At 36.4% G+C, this 23211-nt stretch overlaps 1 protein-coding gene across 1 annotated transcript in view; it reads right to left on the bottom strand.

Annotated features, from left to right (window-relative positions):
• Positions 1 to 554: 554 nt before the first annotated feature.
• The window catches only part of cunh10orf90 (chromosome unknown C10orf90 homolog), a 25341-nt gene continuing 2684 nt past the window's right edge, over positions 555 to 23211 (bottom strand). Inside the window, exons 4-12 of the mRNA XM_016553380.1 lie at positions 20401 to 20473; positions 17211 to 17290; positions 13090 to 13984; positions 10289 to 10405; positions 9865 to 10022; positions 8666 to 8789; positions 7343 to 7400; positions 4854 to 4965; positions 555 to 831 (exon numbers count right to left, since the gene is read on the bottom strand). Coding sequence (XP_016408866.1) covers positions 790 to 831; positions 4854 to 4965; positions 7343 to 7400; positions 8666 to 8789; positions 9865 to 10022; positions 10289 to 10405; positions 13090 to 13984; positions 17211 to 17290; positions 20401 to 20473 — 1659 coding nt within the window. The 3' untranslated portion in view covers positions 555 to 789. The remainder of the gene's footprint in view (positions 832 to 4853; positions 4966 to 7342; positions 7401 to 8665; positions 8790 to 9864; positions 10023 to 10288; positions 10406 to 13089; positions 13985 to 17210; positions 17291 to 20400; positions 20474 to 23211) is intronic.

Below are 23211 nucleotides of genomic sequence, written 5' to 3' on the forward strand. Positions count from 1 at the left end.
AAAAAACAGATTAAATATTTTATTTGTTTAGTTCCATGATTATTTACTGAGAACTGTGAACATCCAATTGTGTTGTTAAATTATTAAAATATCAGGGGGCTTCAAGCAATTATATATTTAATATTTATAATATATATCATTTATAACATTTTAAGTCAAACGGGTTAAGCTTACAAAAAAGTTTGTGAATCTCAGGCATAAAACATCAAAAACGGTCTTTAAAACCAACATATAGCTATTTCCCTGAATAACATCTCCAGAAGGAAGTTCTAGCGTGCCCTGAGTGTATAATATATATATATAAGAGCAGACATTTGTATTGAACCAAAGACTTTAGCAAATGCTTTAGATCAGGGGTGTCAAACTCAATTCGTGGAGGGCCGTAGCCCTGTAGAGTTCAGTTTCAACCTTAATTAAACACACCTGATCCAACTAATCAAGTCCTTCAGGCTTATTTGAAAACTACATGGTATGAGAAAATGGTTATTTTAAATTGTAATAATGTTTCACATTTTTTACTGTATTTTTGAGCAAATAAATGCAGCCTAGCGGAACATAAGAGACTTAACATTAAAAAACCTTAATTATTCCAAACATTTGAGCAGTAGTGTATGTATAGAGAGAGAAGATGTAATCCAGAGCCACAGAAATAAGGCTGCAGTCCATGTTTAAGGCACATTCATTCTGAAAGGAACTATTCCATAATATTTCTAACTAATGTCATGTCATATTTTTCAAGGGACGGCATGAGAACTGCGGAGTGAGAAGAAACACGAGTCCAAGGCAGTGTCAGTGATTTCCTCCTCTCTGCAAAATCTTCTCCAGAAGTTTCTGCAAAAAATTAAAAAGCCTTTGGTCAGTTTTATTCCAAACGTCCATCATTTGTGGTCAGCAAGAGTTGGACTCACCAAATGTTATTGGTGAAACACATCATAATTAATACTAGATGTCTGGGTGATTCTTTAATCCCATAGTGTGTTTTAAAGAAAAACAATGCTGCATAAAAAAAACTATCATTGTAGTTTTAAGAAAGAGATTGAAAGTAGCTTTAAACATATTGAAAGGTTCCGTTTTCAGAATTTTCTCTGTCTCGGTCCCTACCAAGATTTTCCTTTCTGTAACATATTGACAAAATGTGTTAAAGGAATAGTTCACCCAAAAAAGAAAATCTGCTGAAACTTTACTCACCCTCAGGCCATCCAAGATGTAGATGAGTTTGTTTCTTCATCAGATTTGGAGAAATGTAGCATTACATCACTTGCTCACCAATGGATCCTCTGCAGTGAATGGGTGCCGTCAGAATGAGAGTCCAAACAGCTGATAAAAACATCACAATAATCCACAAGTAATCCACACCACTCCAGTCCAACAATTAACATCATGTGAAGTGAAAAACTGTGTGTTTGTAAGAAACAAATCCATCAAAACAATTTTAACTTCAAACCACTGCTTCCAGCTGAAATGAGTCCATAATAACGCTTTCTCCATTGTAAATGTCATCTAATCTGAATCAGGAGAGAAATCTGCACTGATCAAGCACTGTGTACAAGCCAAAACAGGTCTAAACAAATATGTGGGTGGATTTTGATGTGAGAGGACAACAGGAGATGAACTGTTTCACTGGTGAAAGTGTTATTATAGATAGAGGACTCATATTTTGGTTTGAAGTTAAAAACTTCTTAATGATGGTTTTGTTTCTTACAAACACGCAGCTTTTGGCTTCTCCAGATGTTAACTGATGGACTGGAGTGGTGTGGATTACTTGTGGATTATTGTGATGTTTTTATCAGCTGTTTGGACTCTCATTCTGACGGCACCCATTCACTGCAGAGGAGCCATTGGGGAGAAAGTGATGGAATGCTATATTTCTCCAAATCTGATAAAGAAACAAACTCATCTACATCTTGGATGACCTGAGGGTAAGTACATTTTCCAAATGTACTTGATCAAGGACGGGATCAGATTTTCCAGGATGTGAGATAAATGTTCATCTCAACAGATGTATGTTGAAGAATCGCCCATATAAAGAGAGGCAGAAACAGAGAAGAAATATTGGAAAAATGTCCAGCCTCATGACAGACACACACATACTGGCTGCCAATGATTTTATTGTCTATATTTTGTGTGTGTGTGTGTGTGTGTGTGTTACCATGTGCATGTGCAGTGGTTTCATTGGCAGTAGATGGGTGTTCGTTCTTGTGAACAGTGGCTCTATACACACACACAGCACAATGAAGCTCTTTACAGCACTGCCAACCAGAGAGCATTCAAAACACACACACACACACACACAGAATATTTTCCTATTATTCGTCTCTCACATGCATACCTACATATACACACCAATACCATTATCATCAATAACTGAATGTGATCAATACCTAATGATGTTAGAACACAAAATATATAAATAAAGGATGAAACTTTTGCCATGTTCAGAACAGCATACTATCATAACTAATCTCATGATGAAACTGATGAAAGAGTTGCCATATGACAAAAATACATGAGCAGAATACATGTACATTTCTGTGTGTATGTGAATATGTTGGAGTATGTCAGCTTAAGGCTCAGTTTCAGATAGTCTGTGGTGATTTTTTTTGACTAACCTACACTGATATTCTGGCCTATAGCGACATCTGGTGGCCAGAAAGTATGACATGTACCCTGGTTGAGGTCACTATAGCATTATAAAAAGTAAAATATATAATATTTTATATATTTAACAATTTAAATATAAAATAAAATCTATATTTAGACATATTTTAACAATGTGGTCCATAAGTATTTATCCGATTTTATTAATTGTTGTTCTGTTTTTATTTATTTATTTTTTAAATTTACTTTTTTATGGTAGTGAATGATTACCATTACTATATTCTTGGTATTCATATACCATGGTACTACAGTACCATGTCCAAAACCATGATATTTTATTTATAAATACTGAACAATCAGAATAAAGTATTTCCTGAGAATCATCTATGAGCTGTAATATAACACACACACACACACACACACAACTCTGTTTCATCTATGGTATGTTTCACTTTAATCTAAAGCCCACAGGTTTTAATTAACCCCAGGATCTCGTCAGGAAAATTACACTTTAATGCGGTGTCAGTAGGAGTCTGACATGGCTCACCTCTCTCAGCATAATTACTCACATCAGACATAGGTCAGTCTCCCATTAATGCTCACAACACTGGACTCTGACCCTGCAGGATTTGGGTTTCAGGTCTGCTCTCGAGACTTTCAAAAGAGTGTCACAGATTCACACAAAATGTCATGCCATTGTGTGGAGAACAGGGTTTATGACCAAACAACATGTACCGGCGTTTCCCAAACTGGGGTGCATGAGTTAATGAAAAGCTAACAATTAAATCACAAAAATATAAAATTTAAATTATAAATAATTTAAAACATAATAAGCGAATAATAAAATGAAATAAAATCATTTAAAAATAAAAATAAATAAAAATAAAACACTTAAATTATTACATTAATTTATATATAAATATTATAATATTGGATTAATAATATTGTATTTGTTTTCCTGCATGTCATATGATCATTAACCGACATCAGAGAACTGTGAATATGTAGATGTGTTGTTATAATATTAAAACAGTCATGTAAAATGTCAGAGGTACTTCAAGGAAATATTTTATGTCAAAGTGGTTTGGTTGACAAAAAAGTTTGGGATCTATTCATCTATGGTAAGTACACTCAAAGTTGTTGTCTTAACCATCAACTGTGACAAACAACATGACATTTTGTTGATTGGTTTCTATTATTATTTCGTTGATTCTGTTTCTATTATTATCGATGAACAAAATTTTTTTTATTAATTGAAATAAAGCTGAAATATGTATACACGCTTAAATATTTATTTTTTTCCAGATAGCACTAAAAATACCAACTTTTTATTAGAAATAAATAACAATTGAAATACAACTAAAATAGAAAAAAAATAAGTTCACATATAATAAATATTTGTATTATTTAAAAAAATAAACAACAAAAGCAAATAATTGCTAAAAATGAAAACTAAATATATATAAAAAAGGCTAATTCAAAATGTTAATAAAATCTATTATAGTATATAAGTAAAATAACATTGCTGTGACATCACACTGGGTAGCCCCGCCCATTGCTAAATCTCATTGGGTTAAAATCTCATTCCTCATGAATATATTAAACACCAAATATACTGTGATTGACTGTGTGCACCTGGTTTGGACATGGTCTAAGGATTTATCCAACTCACTAAAGTATGAACAGCGATAATAATGATGCTTGACACCGCAAATAAAAACATAAACAAATGCTGGTCAAAAGCTGCCTAACGAAAGCAACATTCTGAGCAGAGATGATTGTTACCAGTCGGTGTGATGTGTGTGAATGTGAAGACTGGCCTAGAGATGTGTGTCTTCTGACAGAAAATGTGTTGAATATCACTCTCCGCGCTCTGTGTCAGGTACTAGTCTATATTTAGAGCGAGTAAGACGTGTTTAGGAACAAAATACATCAGGCAAAATCAATCTCCACTGCTAAAGGGGCGGAACGGGTTTAGAGAAGGCATCCTTCTCCGGTCCCATTGAATTAGGGGAATTTTGATAAGATAACCGAACACCTTGGAAAGGCGCATTGGAAAAGCTTCACTTTCAAGATTAATCTAATTTGTTGAACCAGTTAACGACGACTCAAAATTCAATCCCACACAGCGAGAGAGAGCCTGTGCTGTAATGATTACCGATGGATCTCAGAGCTGATCTGAGATCAGTCTTCACTACTAACTCCTCTAAACTGCTCTCAGATCAGTCCTACACGTCTGCAAACAATATGTCTACCTTTTTAAAGAGCTCTGCCCGCAGCCTGTTGGTCCGTTTTCTTTTCTCTTCTTCTTTTTTCCTCTTTTCTTCCTCTCTCCTCTTCTTCACTTCAGGGAGCTGGTTATAACTCCTGTCAATCAAAGCATACTGTATATAGACATACTGTACTAGCTGAAGTTTATAAATGAGCATTGACGCACAGAGCAAATGGATCGGAAAAGACAGTGTTGCAGAAGAAAGTAGTGCCTGTGCATGCAAAAGTCACTGCAATGAGGCCAGGGTGTTGCTGTGGGGTTGCTAGGGTGTTCTGGGTGGTTGCTAGGGTGTTTTGTGGTATTTTGAATTGGCTGCTAGGATGTTTTGGGTGGTTACCAGAATGTTGTTGGAGTGTTCTAGGTCGTCACTAGGGTGTTGTTGGGGTATTTTAGGTGGTTTCTAGGCTATTCAGGGGGTTATTAGGGTTAGGTGTTCTGGGTTGTTGTTAGGTTATTTTGGGGTATATTAGGTGGTTACTAGGGTGGTTTGGGGTATTCTGAGTGGCTGCTAGGATGCTGCATCCACTGTTGGGGTGTTCTGGGTTGTTGCAGGGATATTTTGGGAGTTGCTAAACTGTTGCTGGGGTGTTCTGGATGGTTGCTAGGGTGTTGTTGGGGTATTAAATGTGGTTGCTAGGATGTTTTGTGTTCTGGGTAGTTGATATGGCATGTTAGGTGGTTACCCGGATGTTTTGGGTGTTCTGGGCGGTTTCTAGGGTATTCAGGAGGGGTTATTAGGGTTGGGTGTTCTGTGTTGTTGTTAGGGTATTTTGGGGGGTTGCCAAAATGTTGTTGGGGAGATGTTTTGGGTGTTCTGGGTGGTTTCTAGGGTATTCAGGAGGGGTTATTAGGGTTGGGTGTTCTGGGTTGTTGTTAGGGTATTTTGGGGGGTTGCCAAAATGTTGTTGGGGTATTTTAGGTGGTTGCTAGTGTGTTGTTGGAATATTTTGGGGGTTGCTAGAATGTTGCTGGAGTGTTCTGGATGGTTGCTATGGTGTTGTTGGGGTATTAAATGTGCTTGCCAAGGTGTTTTGGGGCATTCTGGGTTGTTGATATGGCATGTTATGTGGTTGCTAGGATGTTTTTGTGTGGTTGCCAGAAAGTGATTGGGGTGTTCTGGGTTGTTGCTCTTGTTGGGGTATTTTAGGTGGCTACTAGGGTGCTTTGGGAAGTTGCTAGGGTATTTTGGGGAGTTGCTAGAATGATTCTGGGATATTCTGGGTTGTTGCTAGCACATGTTATGTGGTTACTAGGGTGTTTTGGGTGTTTGATCAGGTATTTTGGTAGTTGCTAGACTCTTTTGCATTATTCTGGGTGGTTTCCAGATTGTTGTTGGGGTGTTTTAGGTGGTTATTAAGGTATTTTAAGTATTCAGGGTGGTTGCTAGGGTATTCTGGGGGGGGCTGTCAGATTGTTGTTGGTTTGTTTTGTGTGGTTGCTAGGGGTTATGGTGGTATTTGAGGTGGTTGTTACGGTGTTTTGGGGTATTCTGGGTGGTTGCTAGGTTATGTTAGGTGGTTACTAGGGTGTTTTGGGGCATTCTGGGTGGTTGCTAGGGTGTTCTGAGTGGTTTCCAAAAAATTTTTGGGTGTTCTGCGCGTTTGCTAGGGTGTTTTGCTACTGGTATTTTCTTACTGGTAATTTTACAAAAATCCACATTTGAGTCTCTCTGATAGTCTGGTCTCTCTTTCTATGAACTTTTATCTAAAAAAAGAAACAAGAAGCAAAGATTTAATCAAAAGGTTCACTAGGTTCTGTCATTCAGAAACATGGCTTTTCATATCACTGCTATGCTGATGACACTCAACTCTACCTTTCATTCCATCCTGATGATCCGACGATAGCTGCTCGCATCTTAGCATGTCTAACAGACATTTCTTGTTGGATGACGGACCATCACCTTCAACTCAACCTGGCTAAGACAGAACTGCTTGTGGTTTCAACAAACACATCACTTTATCAAAATTTCACCATTCTTTATTTAAAAAAAAAAAACACAACAACAAAAAACAAACACTAGCTTTCTATTTTTTCTATTCTATCTACTTGTTTTTCTTTGTTTGTGTGTGTGTGTATATGTGTGTGTGTATAATATGTATGTATGTATGTTATATTACACTGTTATCTGACATAAGTGCCCGTGTTATTCAGTCACACACCGCATCGGTGGCTTAAATCAAACTTCTGAACACAGGCACTCATTCGTGCAGAATCCATCCAGTTGTGCATCAGGGAGCTTTAATTCGGAAGCACAGTGAGACCAGATCTAATCGGATGAGGTTTCATTCAGCGGCAGCAAAACAAACAAGCTGTGAAAAGCACAATCAGGGCAGCAAAACCTTGCGGCAGCACAGACACACACAACACCTTCAATACAGATAGCACTGATACATCTGTGTGTGTGTGTGTGTCTGAAAGACAAATAGAGCAGGAAAGGTGTTTCTCAAAACAGGAACTGGCATGTTCTTTTACCTCCTGGACCACAGCTGTAGACTCTTTCCCATGATGCTTCTGGATTTCACAAGGCTTTCTGCAGAACAAACACACACATAATAAATGGGGTTTCTGCATAGGTAAACTCTAATTTAATGACAAAATCATATTGAAGGAAGAGCAGAATCTATGATTAACTATCATAGAACATCAACTTGTTATGGATCCCCAAAAATCTGAAAATAAATTGGTGCACCCTTTTATTATTAATCTACAATCAAGTCTCATTTTGAAAAATTACAAGAAGCAAGCTTTCTGTTTACAATATATCCTCTGCAGATACATACAGGAATAATCAGGCCCACACTGAATTTATGCATGCAAAAAGTGCCACAGATTTCCGACAGCTGTTATTTAAGCTATACACATACCTTTGCATGTTTATGTAATATTTTGTCTAATCTGATTATGCATTCAGCTGTCCATGTTTACAGCCATTCAGATTCTGTCTGTGCGCCGCATTAAACAAAGAGAGGCCATGTGTTACAGAGATTTTATCGCAATTAAGAACCCTTAAACCAGCCTAATGTGGTTTGCTGTTCTCAGCTGACCGTCAAACAATATGGTTTCTACTGGTCAGGTTTGATGGTTTTAGATATTTAGAGAACAGGCAGAGAAACTACAGCATCTAGACATACAGCTAAACCACTTGGGTTGGTTTTTTCACCATTAACTTTGATAAAATCAGTGTATGGTATAACCTTGAGTGAGTAGTTCTCTAAAAAAGCAGCTTAAAATATGGAAATTATATATATATGCAATAATAATAATAATATGGTGACATTGATGCAACAATATTAATATTTTTAAATGATTTATTATTTATAATTTTATATTTTTTATAATTTAATTTTTATATATTTGGTATATATATTAATATATGTTTGATAATTGTAATAATAATAATAATAAATATAGCAAATAAATAAAACAAAATAAAAAAAATTATTTGAAAAGTGTTAATCTATTTACTTGTAATAATAATAATAATAATAATAGTAATTTTACAACATCTTTAAATATGACTCATCAATTAAATTCAGAGTCAGTATTGCGTTTTATAATATTGCTAAAACACCTAAAGCAAGTCTAATGTTAGTGATGTAGCTTTAACAATGTTCAGATGGGGGCGATATTTCCAGTCTTTTAACAGCCACTGATATCCTCTCCAGGGTTCTGAACAATCCCTGCTCTCATTTCATATGCTGATTTGATCAACAGAGTCTGTCTGAATATTGAGGACCTGAAAGTGTTGTTCATTTCAACTGCATCTGAACGTGTATGAATGTCATGATAGTTCACCTCCGCTCTCAGGTGTCTGCGGTGAGCTGTGGGAGCTCTGCCTCTCCTGCGACCTCCTCTCCAGGGCTCGAACTCTGGCCTGCGAGCGCTGGATGAAATCAGGCCGTCTGATCGCTAAAGCCTCCTGCACACACAACAACTTTCAATAAAGGACCGAAAGAGCTGTTCGATTCAAAGTTGAGATTTAAAATCTGACTCAGAAATCAAGATGTTCAAAGCTGTGTCAGTAAAATCACAAATGAGATCTCTTTGACATTTCAATTATTTCTCCTAGACAGTAACGAGTTAAATGGAAATATAATGGTGACTTTAAGATAGCAGCTGTGGTTGGAACATGATAGCTGGTTTCTAACTGGTCTAAGAAGGTCATTAGCTGGTTGACCAGTTTAAAAATGTATTTTCTATAAGCAAAAATATTTTCCTAGGGAAAAAAATGAAATTGAAAATTTAAACTAAAATGGTCATTTTGCTAAAGTAAAAAATAAATTATTTCAATACTATATGGAATTTATTATTAATAAATATACATCCATTTATAAAATAATTTTTAAAATACAAATGTATTTTGCAAGGAAAGAGAACACCAAGAAAACACACACACACACACACACACGTGTGTGTGTGTGTGTGTGTGTGTCTGGGAAAAAAAGTAAATTCAAATTTTTACTGAAGTAAAAATTACATTACTAAAATATTATATGGATTTTGTATTATTAAATATACATTTAATTATGAAATAATTTGTAAAATAAAAATGATAAATGGCAAGAAAGGTGAGATTAACACTTAAAAATATATATTTAAAAACCCACAAAATTAATCACAAATCTACATTTGTTTTATTTCCTACTTTTAAAAAAGATATGGCTTTGATAATAAAATTGTCATGATTTCCAACTTGATTTCCAACTAGAATTCTGCAAATGATAAAAAATAAATGATAAATAAATGATAAAAAAATTCCTGAAATCCTAAAATACCCTGAAATGTACTAAAAGGTCCAAATCAATTTAAGTAAATAATGGCCTTTTTAAATTCTAAAATATTTTCTTTTAGAGGTCGGGTTTGAGTTGGTCTACAGTAATTATAAATGGCTTTATTTGAAGACATCTATTGCATGTCCTCGTTTACATAACTAAACGAACATAACTTTGGTTCAGAAGTACCTGCAAACAACAGAAGAGAGAAGAGTAACTCACGCTAAGTGACAGTGGAGCCAAAGCAGTTTCACGAAGGTCATTTTCTGACTCAAATTGGACAAAATTCACACATTGTTCTGCTGGACGAGTTTTGTCCTTTCCATTAGCACCAGCAGCCTCTTCTTTGAGCTCTCTGTGTTCATTTTGCCCTCTAACCTCTGTTAAACACACCGATAAAGAGGAACAATTTTCAGTCATGAAACCTCAATCTGGAATGCTCAGCATAGGCAGATATTCTGCAGCTCACGAATGGAGGAAAAACTCCAACTGTGTCTTGAGCTGCACTAATGCCAACATGTCTAAAGTTTAAAGACATCAATCTCTCTCTGTTGTCTACATAAAATCCTTTCATCCTGCTAAATGTCAGTGTGTTTCAAGTGAAGTTTGTGTTTGAGGAAGCCAAAGGTCAGGAGAGATCAGGTACCTGCTGTTGCTGTGTGGGATGTAGTTCGTCTCTGCTGGGCCTGCAGCTTTACGTTGGCGATAACCGCAGCGGCGTTCAGGGCCAGGACGGCGTCTGCGCTCAGATCAGCCGAGTTATCTGAGAACAAAGAGACTGTGCATCATCCAGAGTCTCTACTAGGCCTGAAACACACTGCACACAAGTGTCAGAATGCAAACGCTTCCGGCTATGCAAGCGGGATTTTGTTGCTGCATTCAGAAATGTAAGTAATGCAAGTATGCTACGTTCTGTGGCAGAATGATATATAGTTCTGCTATAGGCCAAAACTACTGTTAGTTAAAGTACTGACATACTTGCAGTTAAACAAGAGAATGCAGAGAGTGCATTTGGTCTGCATTAACATATTTGCTTGTAATTTGTTTTTGGTCTATGGACAGCTACAGCAAATACTGGAGTAAGGAGTTCCAACAAACACTTACATTATATTATATTTATTAAAGTATTAAACTGCCTTTTTTTATTATTTTGTACTGTTCTCTGAGTTCCACTTATACTGTTATCAAGATTTTTGCATCAAAAAACATCATAATTCAGAATAGGCTATTTTCTGCCCTGTTTTGACCCCTCATCAGAACCAACGCTCTGTTTGAATTCATAGCTTTCAGTCACGTGACCGGCTCGAAAACATGCATAGAACTGCAGGACAAGCATGTCAATTTTCCATCTGTTTCAGAGCTGCAAATATTTAGATCACCTCTCAAAAGAATAAAACAAAGGTATGTGAACAAAATGCAAGTTTTGGCCATTTGCAATCCATATTAAGCACCCGCGGCAATATTTCAATCATTAAACAGTGCGACAAAAACGTTAAAGTGCCTTAATATATTTAAAACAGTAATATTCTCTATATTAATGATGCATACATAGGCAAGCAGATGAGGCCAGAATATGAACGCAACAAGTGTTTACTGAATTTCGCCTTTTAATATCTGCGTTTTACCACATTATTACTTAATGCAGACTGCGTAAAAATAAGTGGCGGTCAGTGAAGCAAAGCTTCGTTTTGCCCGCCAGGTGGGCGTTCCTATAAGGGTGTGACATCACGTGAAAACTGCTGTGATTGGCTAATAGTTGTGTATGTTTGATGCATAAATACTCAGTACATATCAAACGATCTGTGATAACAGACAGAGCAATAGTGAGCACATAATAAAAACAGTTACTCACACTGCGACATTACTGTCTGATCCAATATATTCAGCACAGCATCGTCTTTTAGTTTCAATCTTTCTGAAAATTCTGTGTCGAATTGTGCCTTGTTTGTAAACTAATCCGAGGTCAAATGAAGTGAACAAAGGACAGTTTTCTTACTGACCCAGTCTGGATCTTCATTAAAAATAAAGTTCATCCTCTCTTTCCTAATGTTGGGATCAGAAGGAAGGCGAAGCAAAGACTGTTTTTCCACAGATTGGCACTAAACAGCCTCTTGTTGTCTTCGGAGAATCTTTATCATTTAGTTTCTGTGTAGACCTGCGTTTGCCTCTCTCGTTATTTACACTGCGTACAGTACATGTGCGAATCGGTGGGCGGAGCTAAACAGGCAGTGATGTGGAATCGGTGGGCGGAGCTAAAGAGGCAGTGATGTAGAATCGGTGGGCGGGGCTAAAGAGGCAGTGATGTAGAATCGGTGGGCGGGGCTAAAGAGGCAGTGATGTAGAATCGGTGGGCGGGGCTAAAGAGGCAGTGATGTAGAATCGGTGGGCGGGGCTAAAGAGGCAGTGATGGCAGTGAAGAGGCTTGTTCGAGATGCATCAGCGCTGCGCAGACCGATCAGGCGTATGACATCAAAGTACCGCGAAAGCGATTCAAAAGCTTAAAGAGTTGTCTGCTCTCCAATCACACTGCCTGTTTCATCAAAACTTACATAATGACCCCTTTTTGAGGGATTAATAATAATTTAATAACTTAATAAGTTAATTATTTAATTTAATAACGTAATAATTATGAAACATATTATTAAATATAAATAAATATTTATGTAACATGTAAATAAATAAAATGTAATTTTTCTAAAACAAAATAAAAAGTATTAAAATGTTATCTGGAAAACATTACATTACTATTGAAAATACATTTATTTTTAAAATTATTTTTCAAATACAAAGACTGAACACAAACGCTGTACACTGCAAGGATGGGTGGATGGATGGATAGATAGATTCTGTAAACGTTTCTTAAAAAGTTTTTTTTTCATCCTAAAATCCTAAATTTCAAGGGGAAAATCCCTCTAAAATGTCCTAAAAAATAAAAATCAACAAAGCAAAATGCATATAAATAGTATTTTTTCATGTAAAAATTCTAAGTGTTTACTTTTAGAGGTGTGAATTAGTCTGAACTCATTATACTTCATTTCAAACAATATTCATCTATGCATGTCCTCAGATAGTTAAACCTGTGTGTATGCATGTATCTCGGCGGCTGTCAGATTTCTCTCTGTGTGTAGCAGCTATAAATTCCCAGGAAGCTCAAAAACCGGTATTGAAAGCAGGGTAGAAATAGATTATGCATGCAAAGAGATGTGTGGGAAAATGAAAAGATGAGAAAACGTAAGACAGAAAGAGAGAGACAGCAGAGAAATCTCTCATTTCAGGGCAGTCCACCGCTACCGTGCGTATCTGCCGTGAAAAGCTTCAATTAAAAACCTCTGCTCTCTCACACGATAATACTCATCCATTATACATCAAAGAAGCGCCGCGCGGCCTCAGCCTACAGTATGTTCTTGTACATCTACCGCCGAATATCCACAGAGGTTCTGCTATTACCTGCTGCTTTTAGTAGCGTGAGAGGTTTGATTCCTGAAATAGGTTCCTCTCGCCCGTCAAGCCTTCGATCCCACTCCAATCGCTCTTTCCTTGCGCTCCTGTCCTCGCCACCGGAGGCCGAGCGCCTTCTTGCTTCGCTGCTGCTGGAACTAACAAGGTCAATATTTGTCTTCTGGGAAACAGGAGAGCTCTTGTTGTGAAACGCTGGATGTGTAACTGCATTAGTGCCAAGCTCTGTGCAGTTAAACAAGCTTGCGTCGTAGCTGAGAGGCCTTCGAGGTGGTTTGTATTTTTTGGTGTCACTCTCCCCTGCTGTGCTGCTAGTATTTGGGTTGTTGAGGTAAAGAGACAGGCTAGATCTGTGCTGGGACCTCCATTGGTTTCCTCCTGGCTCTAAAGATATAGTTAGTGTTTGGTTCATTCGTTTAGATTCATTCGTTAACTGGGCTTCGTTGAGTCCTTCAGTGTAGCTGTGTCTGTATTGGGATGGACTGAAATGCTCTCTCTGTTCGGTCATTTTCACAATGGCTGTCTTTCTCCTCAGTACCACACCGTGGTCGATCTCTTCATGATCACAGCCAGAGGTCGAGACGATGGGCCGGCTGGTGGTGCTTTTCGTCCTCTGTTCGGTGACTTTGACCACTAAGGCTTTTCTTCGTCTATCGGCGAGGTCATTCATCGCCGGACACAAAGGCTTGGAAATCTGTGTGACCTTCCTGGAAGTGATAGTGATGGATGATATTGAGGAGCTGAAGGACTCCGGTGCACTTCCACGCCTGCGTGTGGGATCTCTAAACACAGGATGAGGTCCAGCATGGCCCGTGTCCATCTCGGCTTTTGGATTCCAGGCTTGCGATCCATTTCGTCCTCCCTCGGAGCTCACAGATCCTGAAGCCTGCAAGCAAACAAATGAAATCCCTTGAATTGGGCTTTGTGTGGATGAAAGAGGTTTTCTCTGCCTCCTGCATGCACAGTAATGCTTTCGGAATCCACATTGTAACAACTCGCATCATTCTGAACTGGTGCATTCCACCGTTTCCATAGCAACCATATCAGTTTTGGGGGCAGTTCGGTTAAGTTGGATTTCGGGGCACTTCTTTATTATATTACGAGAATCACAGAAGTTTTGTAATCATTTAAAAAGAAATGCCTTACTTTCAAAGAGCCTGAATGGACAAAATAGAGATTTGTGCATATGAACATAAAAAAACAGGTCATGTACCATGGTATATATCAAAGTACCATGGTGCCTCCATGGAATGATATTCATAACCAATTTAACTTCTGAAATATTTCATGTTTGAGTGTAAATTTGGATGTTTAAACTATAAAAAAAAAATGTAGATGATTCGATATATCGGTATAAATCCAACTGATATAAGACCAGCAACATGCATTAAGAAAGAACATTTTGAGTTCATGTTGTCTTTAGAATAGAGAGAAAAATTGTAAAAACTAAAGCAAAAAGACAGAATAGAATTGATATCAAAAACCTCTGATTTCAAACACTTTCCTGACTCCAAAACTCTTTATATAAGTAAAAAAAAATTACTTTGATTCCAAAAACTCTTCCAGTGACTCTAAATACTCAGCATTGACTCTAGAAACTAAAGAATGTCATTTAATCAAACTACAAAGAGATTATAATCTGATGTATGCTTTGTATTTTTAAACTTAAGAACTTTCTTAAGAAGTATTTTTTAGGAATACAAAATATTATTTTTTCTTATCTTTTTCTTCTTATCTGGTGTATATATATCAAAGTACCTTCACTTTGCTCTTGTACCTCCATGAAATGGCATAACCAATATTACTTCTGCAATATTTCATATTTGAGTGTAAAACTGGATGTTTAAACTAGAAAATAAAACATAGGAGAGAACTTGATTTTATACATCTGTATAAATCCAATTGATATACGACCAGGAACATGCATTAAAGGGATAGTTCACCCAAAAATGAAAATTTGATGTTTGAACATTAGGACATCAATGTGTCGTCACGAGCCGCAGGGTTTAATTTGGATTTGTCTGTGCATGTTTTTTTTACTCTCATAGATTTTGTTACCATTGCCATGCATTATACGACTGATAGACTGCAACGGTTAAAGTTAAAAATCATCATATGTGTTCTACTGAAGAAACAAAGTCACCTACATCTTGGATGCCCTGGGGGTAAGCAGATAAACATCAAATTTTCATTTTTGGGTGAACTATCCCTTTAAGAAAGAACAGAGTCAGCTGTGGTTTTATTTTGTCTTTAGAAAAAGAAGGAGCATTTCTGTAGATACTGAAACATTTTATTCTTTCTTCAGCCCCACAATTTCCCATCGGGGACATAAAATGGTAAAAAGTTAAACAAAAGGACAGAATAAAAATGAGAGAGATGCAGAAAAGCTGCCTGGAGCAAACATCCCATAAGCAGCACATCAACAGACACAGAAAGAGATTTATTCAGAGAACACATTTATCTGATCGAAACGATCCGTACAGTGTTCAACATTAATTCAGAGCAACTGCTCGTCCCAATGAGGTTGATTTGTGTGTAGGTCATCTGGAATTATGCATGTAACTGATTACAAGACGCTTTTAAAGAGCGTTTACAGTTTTTCTAAATGAAAGACTGCTGAGGAACAGAAGCACAGCGCAGACAAACTTGATCAAAGATTTGTAATATTTGTTTAGAGCTTCATGAACATCTATATTACCACTTCAGATCCGCTCAACTTGCACTACACTTATGTTCCTTTAGCAGATGCTCGCATAGAAAAGCAACTTGGGCCCAGACCGGATCTGCATACTTTATTTTACGCACTGATTGATTTTGAAAAATCAAATGGATTTAAACATGCTAAACTGTTAAATAATTTTATACACTATACTTGTATTTCAGCAAGGATGCATTACATTTCTATTTCAAATAAATGCTGTTCTTCTCACTTTCTATTCATTAAAAAATTCTGAAAAAAGTGCATCATGGTTTTTACAAAAATATAAATCAGCACAACTGTTTTCAACATTGATAATAATCAGAAATGTTTCTTGAGCTCAAACCAGCATATTAGAATGATTTCTGAAGATCATCTGACACTGAAGACTGGAGTAATGATGCTGAAAATTCAGCTTTGATCACAGCAATAAATTACATTTTAAAATATATTCACATAGAAAACAGTTATTTCACATTGCTATAATATTTAAAAAATATTACTATATTTACTGTATTTTTTGAACAAATAATTGGATCCTTGGTGAGCAGAAGAGACCTCTTTAAAACAGTTTAAATTTGAGAATGTTTAAAATTAGTTAATAATTTTAAAAGAATAATTATAATACAAAATTACATTTGAACAAAATAGTAAAATATCTGAGAAATACGGGTGGAGTTAGTGAAAATAACCTTTGCCAACAAGGTTGGCTATTTGCACTCATTGGCATTGGTAAATAGACATTGGCATTATTCAAACCATGTGCTTCTGAATCACACATTTCTATCAAGAGCAGCAAGGCTTTATGAACCATATAATCATACAAATCTATATTAGCAGTTTCTTTTGGGTCAATTTTGTATTTATAATAAGTAGGGCAACAAACAGGCATCTCTCTGTTTGGGGGCTGAGAGACCCAATGCCCATTTTAATAGCGTGAAAAAATATTTAACTTTAAAGAATCAGGCTCATACTAGGTGACATTTTCTGATTTAAAGCAAAATTACAGCATAACTCATTTTATGTGGCCAAAAATGTTTCATTATTTCTGTTTTGGCTCTCAGAGACCCGAGATATAAAACATGAATAAATGCATTGGATTTCCACATGCTACAATGATCTGACTAGAGCACACTTCAGAAATACACTTCTGCAAGCTTTTTAGTTTGATTTATTTTATTGTATTGTTCTACAATTATAGTATCTGCTGGTGTCAAATTGACCCCAAACAGAAATTGCACTGCATAATAATAATTTTTCTGAAAGGTGCATGCATAGTTTATGATACATGAGATTGTTAAAACTTCAACAACACCTGCCTGCTGGGTTTGAGTATTTCAGACGAACATATTTAAATGAATAAAATAATATAATTAAGACAGTGGGAACAAAACATAAAGCAAACTAGTCTCACCTGATGGAGGACGGATGGTGTTTTTTCAGGTGTCCTCCAGTATCTGAAGCCTACAGGTTCAGGCCTCGCAGCTTCCCTGTCTGAATATAACAAGAAAAGTCCACGTTGAGTTGAATTTTCCGTGTTTTTCATTGAGAAATGGAACATAATGCCAACTAAAGTGTGTCTCTGTGCATATGATATAAATCCAGCGGCGTTTCCTGCCACTCCTGTGTCACAATAAGGCCGATCCTCCTGTTGTGTGTGTTTACACTGTCAACAGAGGCTTGCTTAGACCAACTTAACCTGCATCACTTACAGGTGTCAGGAAGACAGCGAGCGAGCGGGAGAGATTTTAATCTGACAGACAGTCGCCGCGCCACCCGGCTGTGATGGATCGTTCTCTGTCAGCGTTGCCATGGAGATGCAGTCATGGCATCGTCTGACAGCTAAGGTGGCAAGCTAACTATTTCTTGCCGTTGTTTTTTTAGGGCAAGTAATCGCACTTCACACTGGCAGCTAACACCTGACAGGCAGCTATTTTCCCAGCATGCTCCCGGTTCACGGGACAGAGCGGCACACACTCTTGTCAACCGCTCAGGTGTTGTGTGTCAGGTTCTGCGTCGTATTTATGTATTCACGCTGTTGTAATTACCAGTGGGAATCTGAGAAGCTTTGGCTTTCCGAGTTGAGGGCGTGTTCATTTAGAATTGTGGTAGAAACGAATTGTTATTGATCAAAATTAAAGCTGAATTGTGTAATTTTTGTCTCACGAGCGTCACCATATAACACTGCTATCTGCTATTGGTCATCCATCAGCTAGCCACGCCCCTGACAAACGCCATTGGTTGAGTCACTCATAAAGCCTTGGGATAGTTGAATATTTTAGAACAGCACATGACTGATAAAATGAATTATTATTAATATACTAATATTTTTGGAAACACAGCATGCACCCTGCAGTTTTCTGCAAAAAAAATTGAAGAAAATGAAGACATTAAGACTGTACTGTAAAATAAAATGTATATTCTTAAATACTCAATTTATTTTACAGTGAAATATTGCAATAGTAATATTTCTCATTCATCATAATTTAATTTAGTAATAATAATAATTATTAAAATAAAAATATAATAATAGTAATAGTTAACATTTTATTTTACAAAACCATTGTTATTGATATTATTAGTTTATAACCACGTTGATTTACAATTTTACTGTAAAATATCACAATAGTAATTTTTCTAATTTTGTTAAATATTTTAGTAATAATAATAACTGAATGATTTTACAATACTACTACTACTACTAATAATAATAATGGATAATAAATGGATTTTCCCAACACTTTTCTTTAATTCCCTTCAAAATCATGCAATTTTCTCCAGAATCAAAGCAGAATTCATCTCTTTTCCGTCACTGTTTTGGGATTCTGGCAACACAGTGTGATCCAGAGCGACAGGCAGCAAGTGTCTGTCATTGACCCTTAGTCACTCATTCTGTGTTTACAACCGAAGAACGGCCTACACACACACACACACTGATCAGCATGGCACTCATGTCCTGTCAGAGTCTCACACCATCTGGAGCTGGTGAGAAAAAAGAAAAAAGAAAAAAAAAGAAAAAGAGAGAGAAATTCCCAAACATTTCTGTTGTAAACACTCATGGACGAGTAAGTACTCCTCGTTCCTGCACCGCTGACTCCCTCCTCCTCCTCCTTCCCCTTGACTCGGCCCTGCTCTCACAGCTGTAATTACAGTGACGCTGCGGCAGCATCATTATACGCTCGTCACCTGCTGACAGACCCGAGAGAAAAGCAGCAGCAGGAGCACTGAGAGGATGACGGCACTGAGGGAACCACCGCATGAGACTGAAAACCTAATACTGCTCTGTCCCTGACTCCAACCAATCTGCTTCTGAACCAAAACCATCCGTTTCTGAGTCCAAACAGTCTTCCCTTGACTCCAAACAATCTGTCCCTGGCTCTAAACAATATACACGACTACAAAAACTCGTCCCAGACTCCAAAAACTCATCTTTGACTCTAGAAACTCTTTATGTAAGGTAAAATAATGTCATTTAATCAGACTACGAAGAGATGGAATACCCTGCCTTTAGAGATTAGAAACAGACCCCTTCTCTGTCTGTTTTTAAGTCCTTGCTAAAAACTTATTTGTTTTCTTTAGTGTATTGACTACTGTTATACAGTTTTTTTTTAACGTTTTTTTTTTTTTCTGATCTGTTTTCTGTGTATTTTTAAAATCCTGCTCTTCTGTAAAGTACTTTGGTCAGCCTTGTGGCTGTTGTAAATGTGCTATACAAATAAAATGAACTTGAACTTGAGATCAGAATCTGATGTATGTTTTTGTTGTTGTTGTTTTATACTGAAGCACAATAAAAAAATTAACTAATTAAGAAACAGAAGATATTATCTAACTTTCTCAGTCTTTCTTTTTTCAACGTTACTTGGTGCATACAAGGGCCGGATTCACAAAACATTCTTGTGAACAAAATTCTTCTTATTTTTAAACTACAAATATTTTGTATACTACCAAAAAACTTAAGCAAGGTCTTAAGTCTGTTCTTAAGACAAAACTTACGAAGACCTCAAATCTTGAAATTGCAAATAACTTTCGAGAAGTTTTTAATCAACTTTCAAGTATTTAAGCATTATATCGCACACACATTTGAACATATATTTGAATGCATTTATATATATAAAATAAAAAAGAATTAAGTAAATAATTAAGAAGTTACCTTATGAAGTTTTTTTTTTTTTTTTCTTAAGAACACTTTTGTAAAACAGGCCTCTTAAAATTGCATCACCCTCTTTTCTACACCTACAGACATGAGGCAATCATACAGTAATGAATAGGATATGCCTGAAATTTCCTGGCAAATCCGACCCAAACCGCTAACTAATATAAATCATTATTGTGTCATACCACAGAGTATCACAGAACACTGATTGTTTCATGTACTCATTCAATAATGCCATTTTTTTACCCCAAAAATCTTTCATAGTGCAACTTTAGAAACATCAATTATATACACAACTTGGATTTCTGCATGAAGCAATTCACTGAATTTACTGATAATGGTATTTTATACCACCACTGACTAAAGCTCAAACCTCCAAACATAATTCAGCGGTGCCCTCTGCCAAGTTGTTCGTTCAGAAATTTCCTATGCCGTCTTAGTCAATACGCACCATTTGGTCTTGGTCCGCTAAGTTTGGCAGGAGTGTTGAGCAACACTGGAGTGATGGGAGACTTCAGTTTCTGCTAAAAGAACACACAGAGACTTTAGATGTAGAAAAGACAGATAACATGAATGTGATTTCATTAGATAACAGGTCCTGCAGTGTTTGACAGCATGCGCCACTCAGTTTGCCATTCAGACATTTCAAGTTTGACTGAAAGGAATAGTTCGCCCCAAAATTTAAATTTGCTGAAAAGATATTCACTCTCCAGCCATCCAATATGTAGATGAGTTTGTTTCTTGATCAGAACAGATTTGGAGAAAAGTAGCATTCCATCACTTGCTCACCAATGGCTCCTCTGCAGTGAATGGGTGCCGTCAGAATGAGAGTCCAAACAGCTGATAAAAACATCACAATAATCCACAAGTAATCCACACCACTCCATCAATTAACATCTTGTGATGCCAAAAGCTGCGTGTTTGTAAGAGACAAATCCATAATTTCAAACAGTTGTTTCCGGATAAAATACGAGTCCTCTATCCATAATATTGCTTTCTCCAGTTAAAAAGTAATTTCGCCTGAGTCAGGAAATAAATATGCACAAGCACCATTTACAAGCAAAAACAGTCCAAAACGGGTCTAAACAAATATGCGGGTGGATTTTGATGTGAGAGGACAACAGGAGATTAACTTTTTTACTGGAGGAAGTGTTATTATGGATTCTTATTTTAGTCAGAAGCAATAGTTTAAAGTTAAAAACATCTTAATGATGGATTTGTTTCTTACAAACATGCAGCTTTTCGCTTCAAAAAACATTAACTGATGGACTGGAGTGGTGTGGATTATTGTGATGTTTTTATCAGCTGTTTGGACTCTCATTCTGACGGCACCCATTCACTGCAGAGGATCCATTGGTGAGCAAGTGATGGAATGCTACATTTCTCCAAATCTGATGAACAAACAAACTTATCTTCATCTTGGATGGCCTGAGGGTGAGTAAATTATCAGATAATTTTCATTTTTGGGTGAACTATTCTTTTAAGTTTCCAAATACTACTAAAGCTTAAACATAAAATGACTGATATATGACAGATGAAACAATAGAAAGATCTGAGTATTCACAAATGCTTTTGGAATTGTTTCTATCCTCTGGGCCCTGCGGCACTGTTGTGATCCTGTTGTTGGCTCAGATGCGGTTGGATCTATTCGTTCCTAAATCTGTTCCGAATGGATCCAAGCACCTGCTGACAGAGTGGTTTTATTTTGACTTTGTCCAGCACCCAGACAGCCACTGAAGTTCACGTACTTGACAGTCATCCAGAGATTTCTCTCTTTCCCTCCTTTCAGTTTTCTATTGCTCTCTCTCTCTTTCTGACATCAGCTGGCACTAAGGTAAATCAGGTCTGAGTGCTTGACTGTTCATTTCCGGGGTTTGCTCCCAGTAGAGGTGAGAGTGATTGTTGTGCGGTGTACAGTGGTGGCAGAAAGTCTGGGACTCTGCAGGCTTTTATCTCCAGTCTGGATGACTCATTCAATCTGAACTTCTGGGCAAAAAAGTTTTATACTGTACAATTTGTGTGATACAGTGGAGCTGTCTTACAAAACTCTCACAGATCATTTTTTATTACATTTTTAATCTTATTTTCATTTAAAAACTGCAACATTCTGAAATGTAAAAAATGAAGGCTGAATCTCAATGATTTAGTGGATATCTGATAGTCGGATTACTATGCAAGAACAGCTTTTCTCTCCAAAAAGCAGATAAGCCATTATCAAGGGACACTTTAAAATTATTCAGAAAGTAATCATTTATAACTCTCTTTGTCAGAACTGAATATTAGAATACTGCATACTGGACAGTGTATACTGGCTTTTTAAATATGGGAAACAGAATGCATATGTATTTGGACTGTTACATTTTCTGCCACCATTATTGGTTAGAGAAGTAACAGCACATCTCTCCCAACAAGACTCATGATTTGAGGAATCATTCAACTCACTAACCTTAAATATGAGCCGTAGTCACAGTGATGATTGCTTTAGCAAGCACCATTAATGATAAATTATGTTAGTACAGTAGTACATTGTTCTCACATGACCTGATTACGTTGCATGTCTAATTCTGTAAGTGGCATCCAGTCTTGGAAAGTTATTTTGAATTTTGAATTTAATTTTGAGCAAAGATGTCTTTAGTCCAGGCTAATAAAAAAATCAGGCAAATTAAATTAAAATAAAATAAGTAAATAAAAAACATATAAATAAACTTTTAAAATGCTACAAATGCATTAATCAATCAATCTTTATTACAGACTCAAGGTCCAAATTAGAAAAATCTGAAAAAGTTATCTGAAAATAGTACGCTACTCTGAACTTCCTGTGACATCACTTCCCTTTCCTATTACTCTTTCTTACCTGGCACCTGCTATTGTCATGGCGGTTGTCAGAGATGACCGTCAGTCTCATGTGTCTTTGTATGGGTAGCCAGCCGAAGCGAACCGGAGCGAGAGCAGAAAGTAATTTTGAATTTTGAATTTAATTTTGAGCAAAGATGTCTTTAGTCCAGGCTAATAAAAAAATCAGGCGAATTAAATTAAAATAAAATAAGTAAATAAAAAACATATAAATAAACAACAAATAACTAATAAAAATGAATAAATATAATACAAAATACTTCAAATGCATTAGAACTCTTACAGTATTACTAATAATAATAAATGAAATATGTAAATAATATATATATACAGAATATATATATATATATATATAAAGAAGATAAATAGATAAAGTAGAATTAAAATAGAATAGAAAGTGAAACTCACT

The sequence above is a fragment of the Sinocyclocheilus rhinocerous genome, unplaced genomic scaffold (genome assembly GCF_001515625.1).
Source record: "Sinocyclocheilus rhinocerous isolate Xijiao unplaced genomic scaffold, SAMN03320098_v1.1 scaffold1908, whole genome shotgun sequence".
Classification (NCBI taxonomy): Eukaryota; Metazoa; Chordata; class Actinopteri; order Cypriniformes; family Cyprinidae; genus Sinocyclocheilus; species Sinocyclocheilus rhinocerous.